The sequence below is a fragment of the Panthera tigris genome, chromosome A3 (genome assembly GCF_018350195.1).
Source record: "Panthera tigris isolate Pti1 chromosome A3, P.tigris_Pti1_mat1.1, whole genome shotgun sequence".
Classification (NCBI taxonomy): domain Eukaryota; kingdom Metazoa; phylum Chordata; class Mammalia; order Carnivora; family Felidae; genus Panthera; species Panthera tigris.
Window position 1 is genome coordinate 99,826,689 of NC_056662.1, and position 14,712 is coordinate 99,841,400.

The following is a 14,712-nucleotide window of genomic DNA, read 5'->3' on the forward strand; positions in this document are numbered from 1 at the left end:
GAATTTAACCACATGTACTAATTCAAAGGATAAAAAGGATGCTTGTCAAATAGCCTAAATACTGTGGCAATGGGCTCTACATAAACTCAAAGACAATTATTATAGATGGCTGAATAGCTGCTGTAGATAGAAGGCAAGGTCAGATGGTGCACACGGCCCTTCTTACGAAGGCTCTGGGTTAAGAACATGAATAAAAACTTATACTCTGCATCTTGTTCCAAAGACAAGATCTTATTTTGCTTGGGGGAAAAACCCAAACCAGTATTACGCAATTTGCCTCATCCCGCAAGTCTTTGGGGAAGATATAGAGTTTTCCTTTTGTTTTCTTCCTTTAAAGAACATAATTACAAGTTATGTGATCTATTCAGTGCCTTCTCCTCTCTCCATCCAGATTTTTCCATGACTAGAAAATTGCCTTAATGGCTAAATTGCTTTCAATGCAATAATCATGAATTGTAGGGAGAAATGCTGATTAAAGCAACTTACTGAGGGCCTACTTATAATTCTAGATTTCCCAAATCCTGCTTAGGATCAGAAAGACCATCTCTAAATCAGAAACCCAGATAATTATCAGCTATCCTATTCCATCTAATATCACAGCAAAATGACATTACAATTAATGCCTTTGGTCAGGATGCTTGGAGAATTAGGGTATTCTGTGACCTAAATTTTCTGGCTAAGTTGACAGAGTCGGGGAAACGCTCAATCCTTGTTAAAAAAACTTTCCACAAGGCACTGGCCCTCAAAAAATACAACAAAGAGAAGAAAAACAAAACTCCACAAAGAAACACATCAATCAAAAGTTCAGCTGTTTTCTTAGGAGAGAAACAGCTGAAGTTCCATTCACCTCCTATCTTAAGTAAGAAACACAACTCCATTAAATACATTCAAGCAACAATGAAATGTACTTTAATCAGGTCCTATGATTAATCAAGGAAGAGAACCTGAAACAAAGACATGGAATAATGAACAAAGGGAAATGGAAGCAAGGGAAATAAAGACACATCAAGAAAAATTAGCCCTCTCACTGCCCCCCCTTCCCCCAAAAAGGCCTTTTCTGGTTTAACAAAACTAGCTCCTGCTCTCCTAGGACTCTGCCACCAAAGTAGTTGAAGACATGCTGCATTTTTGTAACCGCTAGCAAAATAAGGATTCCATTTCTTGGCATTTACACTACAGATTAACTGAAATTTATCAAGAATCACAACCTCTGTACTCTGTTCTGCCTGTCTCCTGACCTGCAACTCGTGGGCATGCGAGCACGTGATGAGGCACATCTGGATTTAAACAGGTCAGTCCTTTGAAGGACGCAGTGTAAGCATGAAGCTTCTGTATAATCTTACTCAATGAAAATGAAGTATAGACCATTCAAGTTCGTTGGCCTGAGAACTTCAAAGCACCCCCTATTCCAACTCCTCTAATGTCCAGAGGTCACTGGACATGTACAGAGAACCATCTGGCTGCTCCCTGGTAGTGTCCCCTGTGGTAAAATGTGACCCTGCCTCCAGAGTCAGAGAACCACTTTAGTCCTGGGATCCACTTACTGCCATAGTACCTCTTCCATCCCCAGCCTTGCCTGTAAAGGGAGGCTAATAACACATGGTGCCGAGCACCTGAGCTTGGGAGTCAACGGTGCTGGGTTCGAGTCTTGGCATCATCACTGGCTGGCGAGCTGCTCACTTGTGTTTCCTCATCTGAAAATCACTACTTCTTAAGCTTGTTTTGAGGACTAAACAAGAGAATGTTTGCAGGTCACTCAGAGCAGTGCCTGAGGCACAGGGAGTGCTCAATAGGTGGTGGCTTTTGTTGTCACACAATGACAGTCACAACTGTTATTTATGTGAAAAGACAAAAAGCCAAGTTTCAAGTTAGTCAACTTATTATTCTAACTTCTGAGGGACCCCAGTGGGCCTTTAGCTCCTCTTTTCCACTTTTAGCCTCTTTACTAATCAACAGCTGGCTGCAGCAGGCAGAGAAGGGAAAGAGAGTGAAACTCAAACAGCTGGGTCCAGCATGGAGCCATCCCAGCGTGTCTGATGGCCAGGAGGCTGGGATGCTGGGCCCCTGGCCACTGCCAGATTCTCTGGGTGGCAGATGACTGCTGAGAAGAGATGTTCCCAGGTGGAGAAAGCACTGACCAATGCTGGACGTCTCCGACCAGCCTCCCGTGCTCCCCTGGCTGCAGACGTCTTCTCCTGCAGAAGGTTGGCAAGACCCCCCAGAGGGGGAAAGAAGCAAAGCCCCGAGGACCCGGAAGCTCCCTGTAACTTCCTCCGCCTTCTCAGCGGTGTGCTGGTCCAAGCACTTCATGTAAACGTGGACACTAACAGCACCTATTCTAAGGGCTGTGCCAAGGGTGAAAGGGGAAGCCTCTCAAGTGCTTTGCACAGTGTCTACCATTGAAAAAGGGCTTGGCAAATGGTAGCCATAATTCCATGTTACTATTACTACTGATTCTTTCATACTCCACCACAATCCAACTGAACGACGTAGAATTGTGAATCACTGTGACACAAACTGCTGATAATTTAAAAGGCGTCAGGCCCCAGGATGGGTGGTGAGGGGTAAATGGAGTCTGGAACATACTCTGCTCTCTTTCCTTCAGCCTGGCTCTTTCCCCACCCTCTTGCTCTCATGAACACTCACTGACTCAGGCCCCTGCCACTTAATGGAATGGGTCAGCTGGCCGGGCAAGGAAGAAGGAAACTGAATCCTTCTCTTGTACCCCACTGGACAGCCATGACCACATGGCGCTGCTTTAAAAATGTTTTTAAATGTTTGTTTATTTATTTTGAGAGAGAGTACTAGTCGGGGAGAGGGGCCGAGAAAGAGGGAGAGAGAATCGCAAGCAGGCTCCATGCTCAGCGTGGAGCCCGATGCGGGGCTCGATCCCACGACTGTGAGATCATGACGTGAGCCGAAATCAAGAGTTGGGACGCTCAACTGACTGAGCCACCCAGGTGCCCCTACGTGGCTCTGCTTTTAAGGACCAACCTCAGTGACAGAAGTCAGGGATTCAAAGGGGAGACAACTTCATGGGCTAGAGGGATCTCATCTGGGCCCTTGGGTTAAGCTGTCTCTAAAAACTCATGCTTGTCAGAACTCAAAGGATCAAAGTCATCTGGGGATCACAAGGACCATCATAGTTAGGATGCTAATGCTTGCTGAAGGCTAATAACTTGTACAATGCAAACATAAGTCTGGAAGAAAAGACCTCTTACAGAGCTAATAGTTAATACCCTCTAAGCAACTACAGGGTTGAAAACCCCACCTGGAAGAAGCCAGGACCCTCTATTCCATAGGCCTCTGCCCTAGAGCTACCCACTGACACCAGAAGACAAAGAGCCCAGACCTGAAATGCCAAGTTGTGTCAGCGATGACCATGGAACCGCCTCAAGGTCAGACCTACCTTGGGAACAAGGTACTGCTGATCTGTACAGGCCAGGACGTAGGCCTCAGCCCGGCCCAGTTCACTCTGGGGGAAGTGGGCATTCATCTCATCTCCATCAAAGTCGGCATTATACGCCTTGCAGTTGGCATAATGGAGCCGCAGGACTTTCTCTTCGGGCAGGATGCGGGCGTGGTGTGCCTGGATGGAGGGTCTGTGCAGGGTGGGCTGTCGGTTCAGCAGGAGGATGTCCCCATTCTTCACATGCCGGCACACCTGGGGGCAGAGCAGAGCAAAGGGGGGAGGTCGGTGACAACTTCAGCATCATCACCACTGTTCCCAGGGCTCTCCTCAGCCTGGTCTGCATATGGGTTCCGTCCATCTCCTGTTTTATTCAACCAAATGAAAGGGGAATTGGTCCCTTTTTTTAAGAAAGAAACTTTAAAAAAAATTTTTTTTAATGTTTATTTATTCTTGAAGGAGAGAGGGGGACAGAGCATGAGTGGGGAGGAGCAGAGAGAGGGAGACACAGAACTCAAAGCAGACTCCAGGCTCTATGCTGTCAGCACAGAGCCTGACACAGGGCTCGAACTCATGAACCATGAGATCATGACCTGAGCTGAAGTCAGACGCTCAACCGACTGAGCCACCCAGGCACCCCTGAAACTCTAGAAATCTTTGAGAAATAGCTACTAGCCCAGTGTGGCCCTGATCCCTGCTCTGGGCTCAGAGATGCAAGTGACAGATGAGGTCCCAGGCCCCTGTTCAGTAACCTTTGTCTTCTTCAGAGAGGTATGGCCTTTCCAGAGTCTTGAAGTCCTCTGAAAAATGGTCTAGGGAAAGAAATGAACACATCTGATGACAGCATGTCTGCATGGAGCTGTGAAACCCCTGGCTTGAAAGGACCTAGCAGACCTCTGGGATTCCCCGCACTGCCCCCTGCCCCAGGCACATGAGAATAGGTTGTTTTAAACATCAATCCTAGGTTTTAGAACTATCTCACCCAATCTCTGGAACACAGAGTTTTGAGTCCCAGTTCAATGCCTTCTGAAAACATTCTGTTGCACTTAAAACATTAAAAAGAAATTTAAATTGCCATAGTCTTTTGGGAAAGCAATCTGACAACAGATTTAAGAACGTTTAAAACTCCTTTCCTTTTGGCATTTCAGAAGGAAAAAAGTGCCAATGTCAGGTTACATAAACACGTATGTTTAAGCAGCAGTGCTCACAGCGGACAAACATGAAATAACTTGGGCTGCTCCACAGAAGCGGCATGGGTATGTAAACCATGATATACACTATGGAATACTATGCAGTGATGAAAAAAACGGAGTTAAATACTCATCCTTAATATTCAAGTAAAAAAAAAAAAAAAAAAAAAAAAGGAGAAGAAAAAGAAAATCCAGGTGGCATATAAGGTGACAGGATGAGGCGGTTTAAAACCCAACACAATTCTTTATGTATTTATATGTATAAGGGAAAGGTTTCTTGGATCCCTACCCAGCTGTCCCTATGGACTCCGCAGGTACAAGGGCACATGGGAAAAGTAAGGCACAGAGTACATCTTTACCTCTACACATCTTAGTCCTGTTCCTGCAACAATGCGTGTGTATTACTCCTATTCATTTTTTTTTTTTTTAAAGATCTCCAACTATTTTTAAGAAAAGCAACAAGTACTGCCCAAGTGATATGCTCATTGTGGGGCAGAAAACTCAGAGAACAGAATAAAGACCACAAGTAATCTTACTCCTTAAAAGATAGCCACCATCCACACTTTTTTCCCCCTTACCAATATGCCACTGGTCATGTCCTCCTGACAGAACACCACTTTCCACAAAGCTGACTCTAGTGGAGGGCTCACTGAGCTTTATACTGCCCTTTATCTTACCTTATGTTAACTACTGGGCTTCCTAAATGATGAACCCAAAAGCTATTTTAAAAGAGAAATGTATGAAGGCAGCTGCCCCAGCCATTCTGCAGGCGCCCTGAGCAGCCCAAATCAGTCTTGGTCAGACCCTTCCCACCCAAATGGACTTGGTCCCAAATGGACTTGGTCAGACCCCTCCCACCCAAGTTTCCCTCAATTATAGCAGGTAACAGCTTGGGGGTAACAAATTCCTCCAAGTCTAGTCTCTTTATGTTGCCCACATTTATGAAGCTGAACCAGAAAGGTGGCTCCAGAGAGTCTAGAAGTAGACAAAAGATCCTGTCCCCATCCACCCCACCTCACCCCAAATTTTCAGCTGAGCTGAAAGTTTCCTCCAGGTCAGGGAAGCAAGAAGCAAAACCCTGAAATTCTAAATGGCAGTCCTAAAAGCACTTAGCAAGGAGGCAGTCTTTCTGCGCTCCAAGGAGTTCGAACATTCCCCTCTCTGCCCCCACATCCATGTTTCCAAGGAGACCTAACTCTGAGAATTCTCATGAGGGTCTGTCCAGGGCACGTCATAGAGACTGAGCTGACTTTCAAGGTCTTATTTCTTTAGCTTCTCCAGGGAGAAACTGCCCAGACCTGTGGGCAAAACCCCAGGATGGGCCTCAGATTTGAGTCTCGTAAATTTGAGACATCCTCTAGCATAAGCAAACCCCACAGCTGGGAAGGCAAGCAGGCCAGTCTGGCAGGCACCAGCCAATCCAAACAGAAGCCCTGGAGCAAAGGGAGCTCCCCTCGCCAACCCAAACCTGAGGCCCTTCCTTTCTCTTGTATCTAAATAAATACTGCAGTGAAAATTAGCATGCCCCAGTGCCCGGGTCAGAGTTTTCAGAAGCAGACCCAGAGCCAAAGAGCAGCTTCTGGCAGGCTGCTGGGCTGGGAAATGAGCCTCAGCCGTCCTGGCCACCTCCTCCCAACTTACAAGGCCCAGAGGAAGGGACAGAGATTTCACACCTCCCAAGGGAAATGGGTCCTGTCAGTCACCCTTTTCCTTCTCACCTAACCTGTGGTCCGTCCTTCCCCGGACCAGGCTCCCTGCTTCCCAGTCATGACCCCAGCTCTTTAGTCTAGTCCTGATCTACGTGCAATGCGTTAACCAAAATCTGCAAAACATTACAAATAAAGTACATGTGTACGTAATTATACAAGTTAGCATCGTTTATAATGTTATTGAGATTTTGGAAAATAGGGATGCCTGGGTGGCTAAGTGGTTGAGTGTCTGACTTCGGCTCGGGTCGTGATCTCATGGTTCGTGGGTTTGAGCCCCGTATCGGGCTCTGTGTTGACAGCTCAGTGCCTGGAGCCTGCTTACACTTCTGTGTCTCCCTCTCTCTCTGCCCCTCCCCTGCTGCTGTCGCTATCTCTCAAAAATAAAGATCTAAAAAAAGAGAGATTTTGGAAAATAAAAATAATCATCCTTCATCCCCACATCCTGATGTTAAGAGCCACTTTTCCCTCATAAAGTCCCTTCCTGTCTTCGCCCCTGGTTATAGGTCCAACGTGGCCCTCCCACCTCAGTGCCTCCCTCATCTCAGCCTGGGTCTGTCTACTCAGCAGGGGTTTCCTGAGCACCTCTTGCATGCTGGGTGCTGAGAACACCCTACCCGCGTCCTCACGAATTTAGGCATTGGATGGAGGATGAATGTGAATGGGTGCCCGCATGGTGACAACATCACACAATGAGAACAAGGAGTGGGGTGGGGGTGATGAGTGTGTGGTGGGAACACCATGGGGCGCACCTCCTACAGTTTTGAGAGTGTCAAACTACAGAACACAAGCAGGAGCAGGACACCTGCTTTTGTAAACAGAGTCTTCCGGGCACGTGGCCAGGCCCATTCATTTATGTGCTGCCCGCGCTGGCTCTGACACTCCCAAGGCAGGGTTGATTAGCTGCACCAGAGACCATGTGGTCCCCAGAGCCTAATATATTTACAACCGGGCCTTTGGCTGGAAAAGTTTGCAGACCCCTGCCCCAGAGGATGAGGGCTTTGCTGAGACCCGAAGGACTAGCAGGAATTGGCCCGGGAGCGTGGGGGAGGGCAGTGATCCAGGCGGGGACACAAATACACGAGGGCAAGGCCTGAAGGGAAGGGACTCTGCAACGATGGGGGCCAGCTGGAACATGGAGGCAAGCTGAGAGGTGAGGCTGGAGGGGAAAACAGGGACAGTGTGCCCAGGACTGGAACTGAAGTCAGAAGACCAGCGAACGGGCCCGCCCCATTCAACCTCGCCACTGCTCGGAACGCACTTCAGTCACTTCCCAGGAACTGACCGGCCTGTGGCAGCAGGCCAACCTTCCCTCTCTGAAGCTCTGGATACCGCTCACCTCCGACCCCACAGACGTAACCAAGGCCGTGTCAAGTTCTCTGTGCAACTGCCTCATCCTTGCATCCCAATCACGTCAGAAACCCTGTACCCTTCTGCTGGTCTTTCAGATGCCCTTAGCTACTGGCCCCGCTGCCTCATGAGAGCTCTGAAACCTGACTGCTCCCACTCTTCGAACTGCTCTCCTGCGTCACAAATGACCTTCATTTGGACAAATCGGATGCGCCCTCTCTGTTTCTGCACTCTTCTCAGACTTCACATGGAACTTCATGAGCATCTAACAGGTATCCCTGGGAGATATGAAGATACCCAGGGCTGCTCTTTCCCACAACCACATGTGGGAAACAGATGCAGATGCCAAATGAGGAGGCTCAGCCCCCCCCACTCCCCAACCACTCTCCCTCAGCTTCCCCGGTCCTCCCTGCCTTCCTCCGGCTTCCACATTTCAGCCCGTGAGTCCCCCATTTTCTCTCTCCACTGTACTTTGTGCTCGGAGTTCACACTCTGAAAATTAACTCTTATGGCCCTTAATTTAAGTCCCACACATCCACCTCTCACAGGAGATGGGCCTTTAGATTCCCCACCATCACCTCACTTTACAGGGGCCCGATGTACCTCCTGTCAGGGCACTGCCACTCTCCTGTGCTGGGAACCACAACTTGGTTCTCACCTCCTGTCTCTTCCACAGCCTTGACCCCCACGCTATCCAAGTCACCCCCTCCCCCCCAAACATCCCTGCCATAACCTTCACTTTCCTGCAGCCTTCAGGCTGGCCCTCACCAGCCTCCTGATGACTGAATCCTCCGTGCCCTCCCACCCTCAGGAGCCCTTTTGTTGTTGTTGTTGTTGAATTTGCATCACATTATTTCTAATAAGAACTGCATCTCAGTCACCATCGAGATACAAAGATAAATACCGATAAAGCACGTAAGTGCATCATGCATATTCAAGCCAAAACCAAGAGTATGTTTCCGTCCTTACTGGGCATCTTAATCTACACACCTGAAAACCAAGTATAACTTTTTTGATCAAATACACATAATTTCTTTTTTATCTTTAAAGTTCTTTGACTTCCATGTGCCTTTCTTGCTGAGCATCAAGTACTAAAGCCAGAAGTCTCTGTTGCTAGTCCCTGTTGTGTCTGCCACACCACCGAGCAGTGATGCCACACATTCCCTGGTGATGCCCCCACCACGCTGTAAACTCCAGAGTAGCGGGGCCTTGTCTACAGTGACTGGCAAAGCGCGGCACAGAGAGCAGTGGGTCCTCTGTACCGCCGACCCCCACTCCACTCTCCATTTTTCTCCCCAATTTTCCAACCATGAGACTCTTTCATGTGTTTGGCTTGAGTTAACTGGAAGACTACCTCATGTTTGTCTTGCTTCACCCACAAGTTACGTGAAGTACACCTCGAGATCTCCTGCATCCCTTACACAGCTCCTACCAAAACACCAGGTGCTTCAGAAAGGCAGAATAATCCCATGAGCCTCAACATAAACCTTACGTCATGCACTAGAAAAGAACAAAACAGGTGACCTGATCTGTGTCTGCCTGTGTCCCCTACGGCCAAAGCAGAAAATGGGTAGCACGCTACTGCTGTACCTTGGCAAAGCAGTGAGACAGGAAGTGAGAGGAGAGGCTGCAGTGAAGAACCAACAGTCACCACAACAAGGCCACAGCGCTTCCCTAATCCTTTTTGTTCCTCCTCCAAAGTTCCCTCAAGGCCAAAGGAAACTTTGTAGAGCTCCACCTCATTACTAAAGACCTGGGTCAGCCACTAGGTCTGTACATGTCAGAGAACCACGCAGACGAACACTCACTCTATCAGTCCCCTAAGTTAAACCCAAATAAAGATCCATTTCACCTCAACAACTTCTGCCGCTACTGCCTGGCTAGGGGTCATCTGTTATGCTCCCCTCAGCATAAATGGCTACTATTTAGCAGGACACAAATGATGTCACTCACCAATTTCATACCCCCAGCTAATCAATTACGTACTCTTTCCAGTGGAGCCCAGGTAAGCTTTGGGATCCCTTAACACAGAACTACAAGCAGCCATCAGCAACTGCTAGGAAATGAGGCATCAGATGAAACCTGTGGGTTACTAGTTATCACGGACACAATACATTTCCTTCCTTTAGGTCAGTTCTCAAACATTAGCATGCAGAGGAACCCTCCAGAGCACTTGCTAAAACACAGATTCCTGGGCCCCATTCCAAGAGATTCTAATTCATTTTGCGGGGGTTTGGGGAGAAGAGGGTGAATGTGCATTTCTCACAAGCCCTAGGGATGCTGCTGCTGCTAACCTCAGAACCACCCTTTGAGGAGCCCTGCTTAAGGACAGCAAACTCTCCTGCTCCAGGATCACAACTGAGTTATCATTAGAGAGTACTTCTCGAGTCTTTGATGTGTGCCCAGCACCGTGCTGCATGTCATGGGACAGCCAAATGAAGCTTGAATCATGGTGTCAAGATCCTAGGAATGCCAGCTCGAGCTGGGAAGATAAAGTAAGCCCCATGAAACCCCTAAGTAACACCCACATGCAGGGGAAGCTTCATCTTGTGAAGGCAGAACAGCTCATGGATTCCTGTGTCAGCACTCATGGCTGGCAGTCACAGGGGAGCCAGACAAGAGCTGGCCGAGCCCCTGAGCAAATCTGTCCACTACTCACAATTTTTGTCCCCTGGGGCTTAGGTGCCCCCGTGGCTGGTGTCAGGAGCTGTTTGGCCACGGCTTCCCGCTGTGTCAGGTCCACAGCACTCAGGGCCGTGCGACTGCCATCCTCGTTGATGACCATGGAGGCTCCCGGGTGCACATTGGGGCCATTGATGACTGCTTGCCTCAGTTCCTGAACATTCCAGGGGGTGACTGGCTGAGGGTAGGTCAGTTTTGTGGCAAACACCTGGAAACAGGGAGTGGATATGAAAATTCGGGGTAGGCAGAAAAGATTGTATAGAGATTCAAAATCTGACTCAACAGGCTGTGAGACTTCTTCCCCATGACGTGGAGGTGCTATCTTAGCCACAAAAGTCCTTCAGGGAGTACGCAACATCCTGTCTGTCTTCTCCACAAAGCCATTTATCTAGACTTGAGGCCCCAAGGGAATAGAGATCAGGCCTCCTTTCCTAGCAGTCTGTCTGGAGAGAATAATTTGAGTGTTGCAGTTTACACATTAAAATTTTTTTTCACCCATTTTAAAACTTCATCATTTCCTCACCCACCAATCAATTCACAGTCCCCAAAGGCAACACAGAATGGGACACTAACTTGAGAGAGGCGGCAAATACCCGCCCTCAAGTACCACCACAGCCCCCTCCACTCCAGTAGACATCACTAACCCAGACATGGCGTTGGAGCCTCTACCCAGCACTTTTGGCTGCCACTGCAATCAAGGTGGCACTTGAGATGAAACCAATTCAGTCTCCTGATATATGAGAAAGTGCAGCGTTACCACTTAACGCTTAACCTGCAATATACTCGAAGAGGAGTTATGTGGTTAAGTAAGTTTCTAAGTTGCTGAATGTTATAGACACTCTGATGCTCCTACATGCACACAACTGTATCAGAGACTATGCAGAGTCCTTCATAAAGAACCTGGTTGAACTCTGTCCAGGTTCTTTGTCCAGGTCTCTGCTTAAACAACACTTTGCGAAAAGCCTTACCTGCCACCCCAGCCAGCGCTCCCTTTCCCACGGTCAATTCTGTTTTTGCCAATGCACTGACCACCACCTGACAGTGTTTATGCTCCTATATATTACTTTATTTGTCTCCACCACTGGAATGTAAGCCTCTCAGGGGACACTCTAGTCGGTCTGGTTCACTGCTCATCTCTAGCTCATTCCCCAAACTTATTTCAGTTCCTCTGCTCCCATTAACACCTCTCCACGGTGCTTTACGGGAAGGGTGTGCCACAAGGGACCAAGAGGCAATCTCGCACAGTCAGCTTCTCACAGCCATCCTGTGAGTAACACCCCCAGGCTACCATGGCCCTGAGACCTGAACAGGCTGGAGGTAGGCAGAGGGGGAGTCCCTCCTTAGGACAAGCCATTATGAAATGAACCCACATCCGAGAAAGGGAGGCTCGGCACCTCTGAAGGTAGAAACAAGAGGCAGCACTACAGGTCTCTCCTAAAGCTGGGATGCTCTATGCATTGTGAGGCCAAAGGCTATGGGGGTAGTCCATGCCTTCTGTCCAAAGAAAGCAACAAATAGCAACGAAATGGGCCTCAGACTCAGGAAGGTCACAACTGGGCTTCATAATACCTTTCTCTGCCACCTGACCCAGCTTCCAGACATAAAGATCTATGGCTCTAGGAGGCAGTGGGCCCAGGACTAAGCTTTCTCTGACTCCTGGCCTCTCTTAGGTGTGCCTTTGCCCAGGAAGCCGAGTGTACCCCAGAGAGACGAGGCAGCGGGCATACAGGGGACCATCAGAACACTTGAGCTCTGCTCATTACCAGCGCTCCCCAGAGAGCAGCAGAGGGGGCAGTGTGTGAGGAAATGAGACTCTCCACAACGGGAAATAAACCACCTTCATATTACTGACCTCAAGGCCCATTAAGGAGGAAGCCAATTAAAGCACTACTGCTAATGCGCACCACAGCCCGAATGGGTGGGGAAGTGAGAAAAGGAGGCTGGCTCCCTGAGGAAACACTAATGGGTGGATGGGGCACACTGCTCACCCCCAAGGAGCTGAGAGGATGGATGACACACACACAGAGCCCTCTCTGGAGGTTTTCTCCCTTCCTGAGCCTGGCAACTAAGTGTACACATTCCTGACTCCTAATGCCTGGCAAGTGCCTGGGATGGAAACCCCCCCTTTCCCTCTTCCGCGTCTCTGTCCTGCATTCAATCTGACTAGGAAGGTTTAGAGACTAGGCTTTGAGAGGCAGGAGGAAGATACACAGGCGGGGATGTGGCAGTTAGCTCCCTGCTTGCCCAGGAAGGGTCTTCCTTGTAGGTACAAGGTGTTTGGAGACCTGGTAAAGAGTGAAAGCAATACCATCACACAGCCTCACGTCCCTGCCAAATGGCTTGTTCAGGAAGAAGCAAAAGCTGTCCCCACCCAAGCCACAACCAGCGTGCTGCACACCTTCCCCCACAGCCCTCAGCACTCCCATGTACCACACCCAACAGTAGCCAGAGAGGCCCCACCACACACACCATAGGAATTCCAATTTCGTTGGTGTTAATGTACATGTCTGGGCAGATGACAGAGCGGGCCGCATAGTCCACTCGCTTTCCCATCATGTGCTTTCGGAATAAGCCATCCTTCTTCTCCAGGATCTTTATGCAGGAAAAAAGTCCACAGAAAGCATGTTTAAAGAAAAAAAAAAAGTATACTTATTATTTTCTTGTTTCAAAACAAATACAGTTATTATTTAACCCCTTCGGTTAGCAATGGGGATCCAACTTCCTGCTCACCTGTCTAATGCCAGGGTACTTTTCCATCATTAATTTATCCATTTCACTATCAAACACGATATTGACGTGGCTCTGAAGACGAATCCAAATGTTGTAAAGTTTGTCTGTGAGGGACTGGCCAGGAAGCGTACTCAAAAAGGATCGGTCCAGAGCAATCGAAGAGTCTTTTTCCTGGCAAGACACAATCAAGAAAAGAGGCATGATGGAAAAACCTCACAAAGGCCAGGCTTTGTTTTGTTTTTCTTTCTTCCTCTAGCTCTGACAAATGATGAGCTCTGGAGTTTGCCTTTATGTCTTTTGTCTTATGCCTATGTCTTTTTTGCCGCTGATGGATCAGTGGCAAAGTCCTGATAAATCTATCTTGTCAGTTTGTATCAACATAACATCAGCCCCATCGTATACATCGATACTATCGTTTTTCTGATAGTAAAATGAACTCAAGTTTACATGCGAGGTTTCTCTCTCTCTCTTTTTTTTAAACTAACACATATTTATTATCTCACAGTTTCTGTAAGTCAGGAATCTGGGCACAGCCCAACTAGCTTCTCTGCTTCAGAGGCTCCCCTAGGCTGCAATAAAGGAGTCAGCCAGAGCCATGGTCTCATCTGAAGGTTCATCTGGGGAAGGATCCATCTCTAAGCTGACATGGCTGTTGGCAGGATGCAGTTCCCAGAGGGTGGCTGGACTGGGGGCCTCAGTTCCTAGTTGGCTATTGGCCAGAGACCACTTACAATTATGTGCCTTGTAGGCTTCTCCAACACAATAGGTTGTTTCACTGAACTGTGAAACCCAAGAAAGTAATGGAGGGGTCTGCTAGCAGCAGCTGCTGTAATCCCTTACTATCTAATTCTTCAGACCACCGTACAAATTCTTGCCCCTTCAATACTCTTCATGAAACTCTGTTATCCTGACAGATAACTGATTCTCACATGGAATTTCACCTTTGTTTATGGTTTTGGAAAAACTTGATTTGAAGCACTTATGAAAATATAAGTGGAAGAATTTCTTAAAAGTAAAAATGTTTGCTATATTATTTTCTATTTTATCAATTAAAATGTGGGTCCCCAACTGAGCTACGTCAAGTGACTGGCTGATCTCCAAGTATCACTGGAATATCTGAACCAATCCTTTTTAATATTTCTGTCCCTGGGTCTGCCTCCTTCTCTTCTCTCCCTACCTGCCCAGGAGACAGGCCCTTAAGCTGCCTGACAGCACCACCTACTGACACTGTCTGGCCACCTACTAGCCCCAACTGGCTGGGTATGACACTGGAGACAGATGTCCCCCAGTGTGAGTGAGATGGTGAGAAGAAATCTGTTAGTGTATTGGGAGAGGTATGAGGGGAGGGGCGAAGCTCTAGTAAATAAGACTGCCAAGAAAACCATTACTGAAGTGGGTTTGTCCTCCACCCTGAGAAATAAAGGCATCTTCTTTAGATATAGGGAGGACAGATGTATTTTCTGCTCTGAGGAAGCCTCACAGGGAGAGATGGTCACCTGTATGACGACAGGGGCCATGTCAGCCTAACTTACTGCTTATGATATTACCTGATTCAGGGCTATGTGATGACTCATGCAAGGAGACCCTGTCTCACTAGCATATACTCAGTGCCAGGTGTAGCCCCTGGCCCCCATCAGGCATTCAT

General features: G+C 48.1%; 1 protein-coding gene across 3 annotated transcripts in view; it reads right to left on the minus strand.

Moving 5' to 3' along the window:
* The window catches only part of POLR1A (RNA polymerase I subunit A), a 76,403-nt gene that overhangs the window by 43,669 nt on the left and 18,022 nt on the right, over positions 1 to 14,712 (minus strand). For all 3 annotated transcript variants that reach the window (XM_042981893.1, XM_007082299.3, XM_042981894.1), the window contains 4 exons: positions 13,068 to 13,238; positions 12,807 to 12,929; positions 10,315 to 10,545; positions 3,410 to 3,664 (listed from right to left, as the gene is read on the minus strand). In XM_042981893.1, coding sequence (XP_042837827.1) covers positions 3,410 to 3,664; positions 10,315 to 10,545; positions 12,807 to 12,929; positions 13,068 to 13,238 — 780 coding nt within the window. The remainder of the gene's footprint in view (positions 1 to 3,409; positions 3,665 to 10,314; positions 10,546 to 12,806; positions 12,930 to 13,067; positions 13,239 to 14,712) is intronic.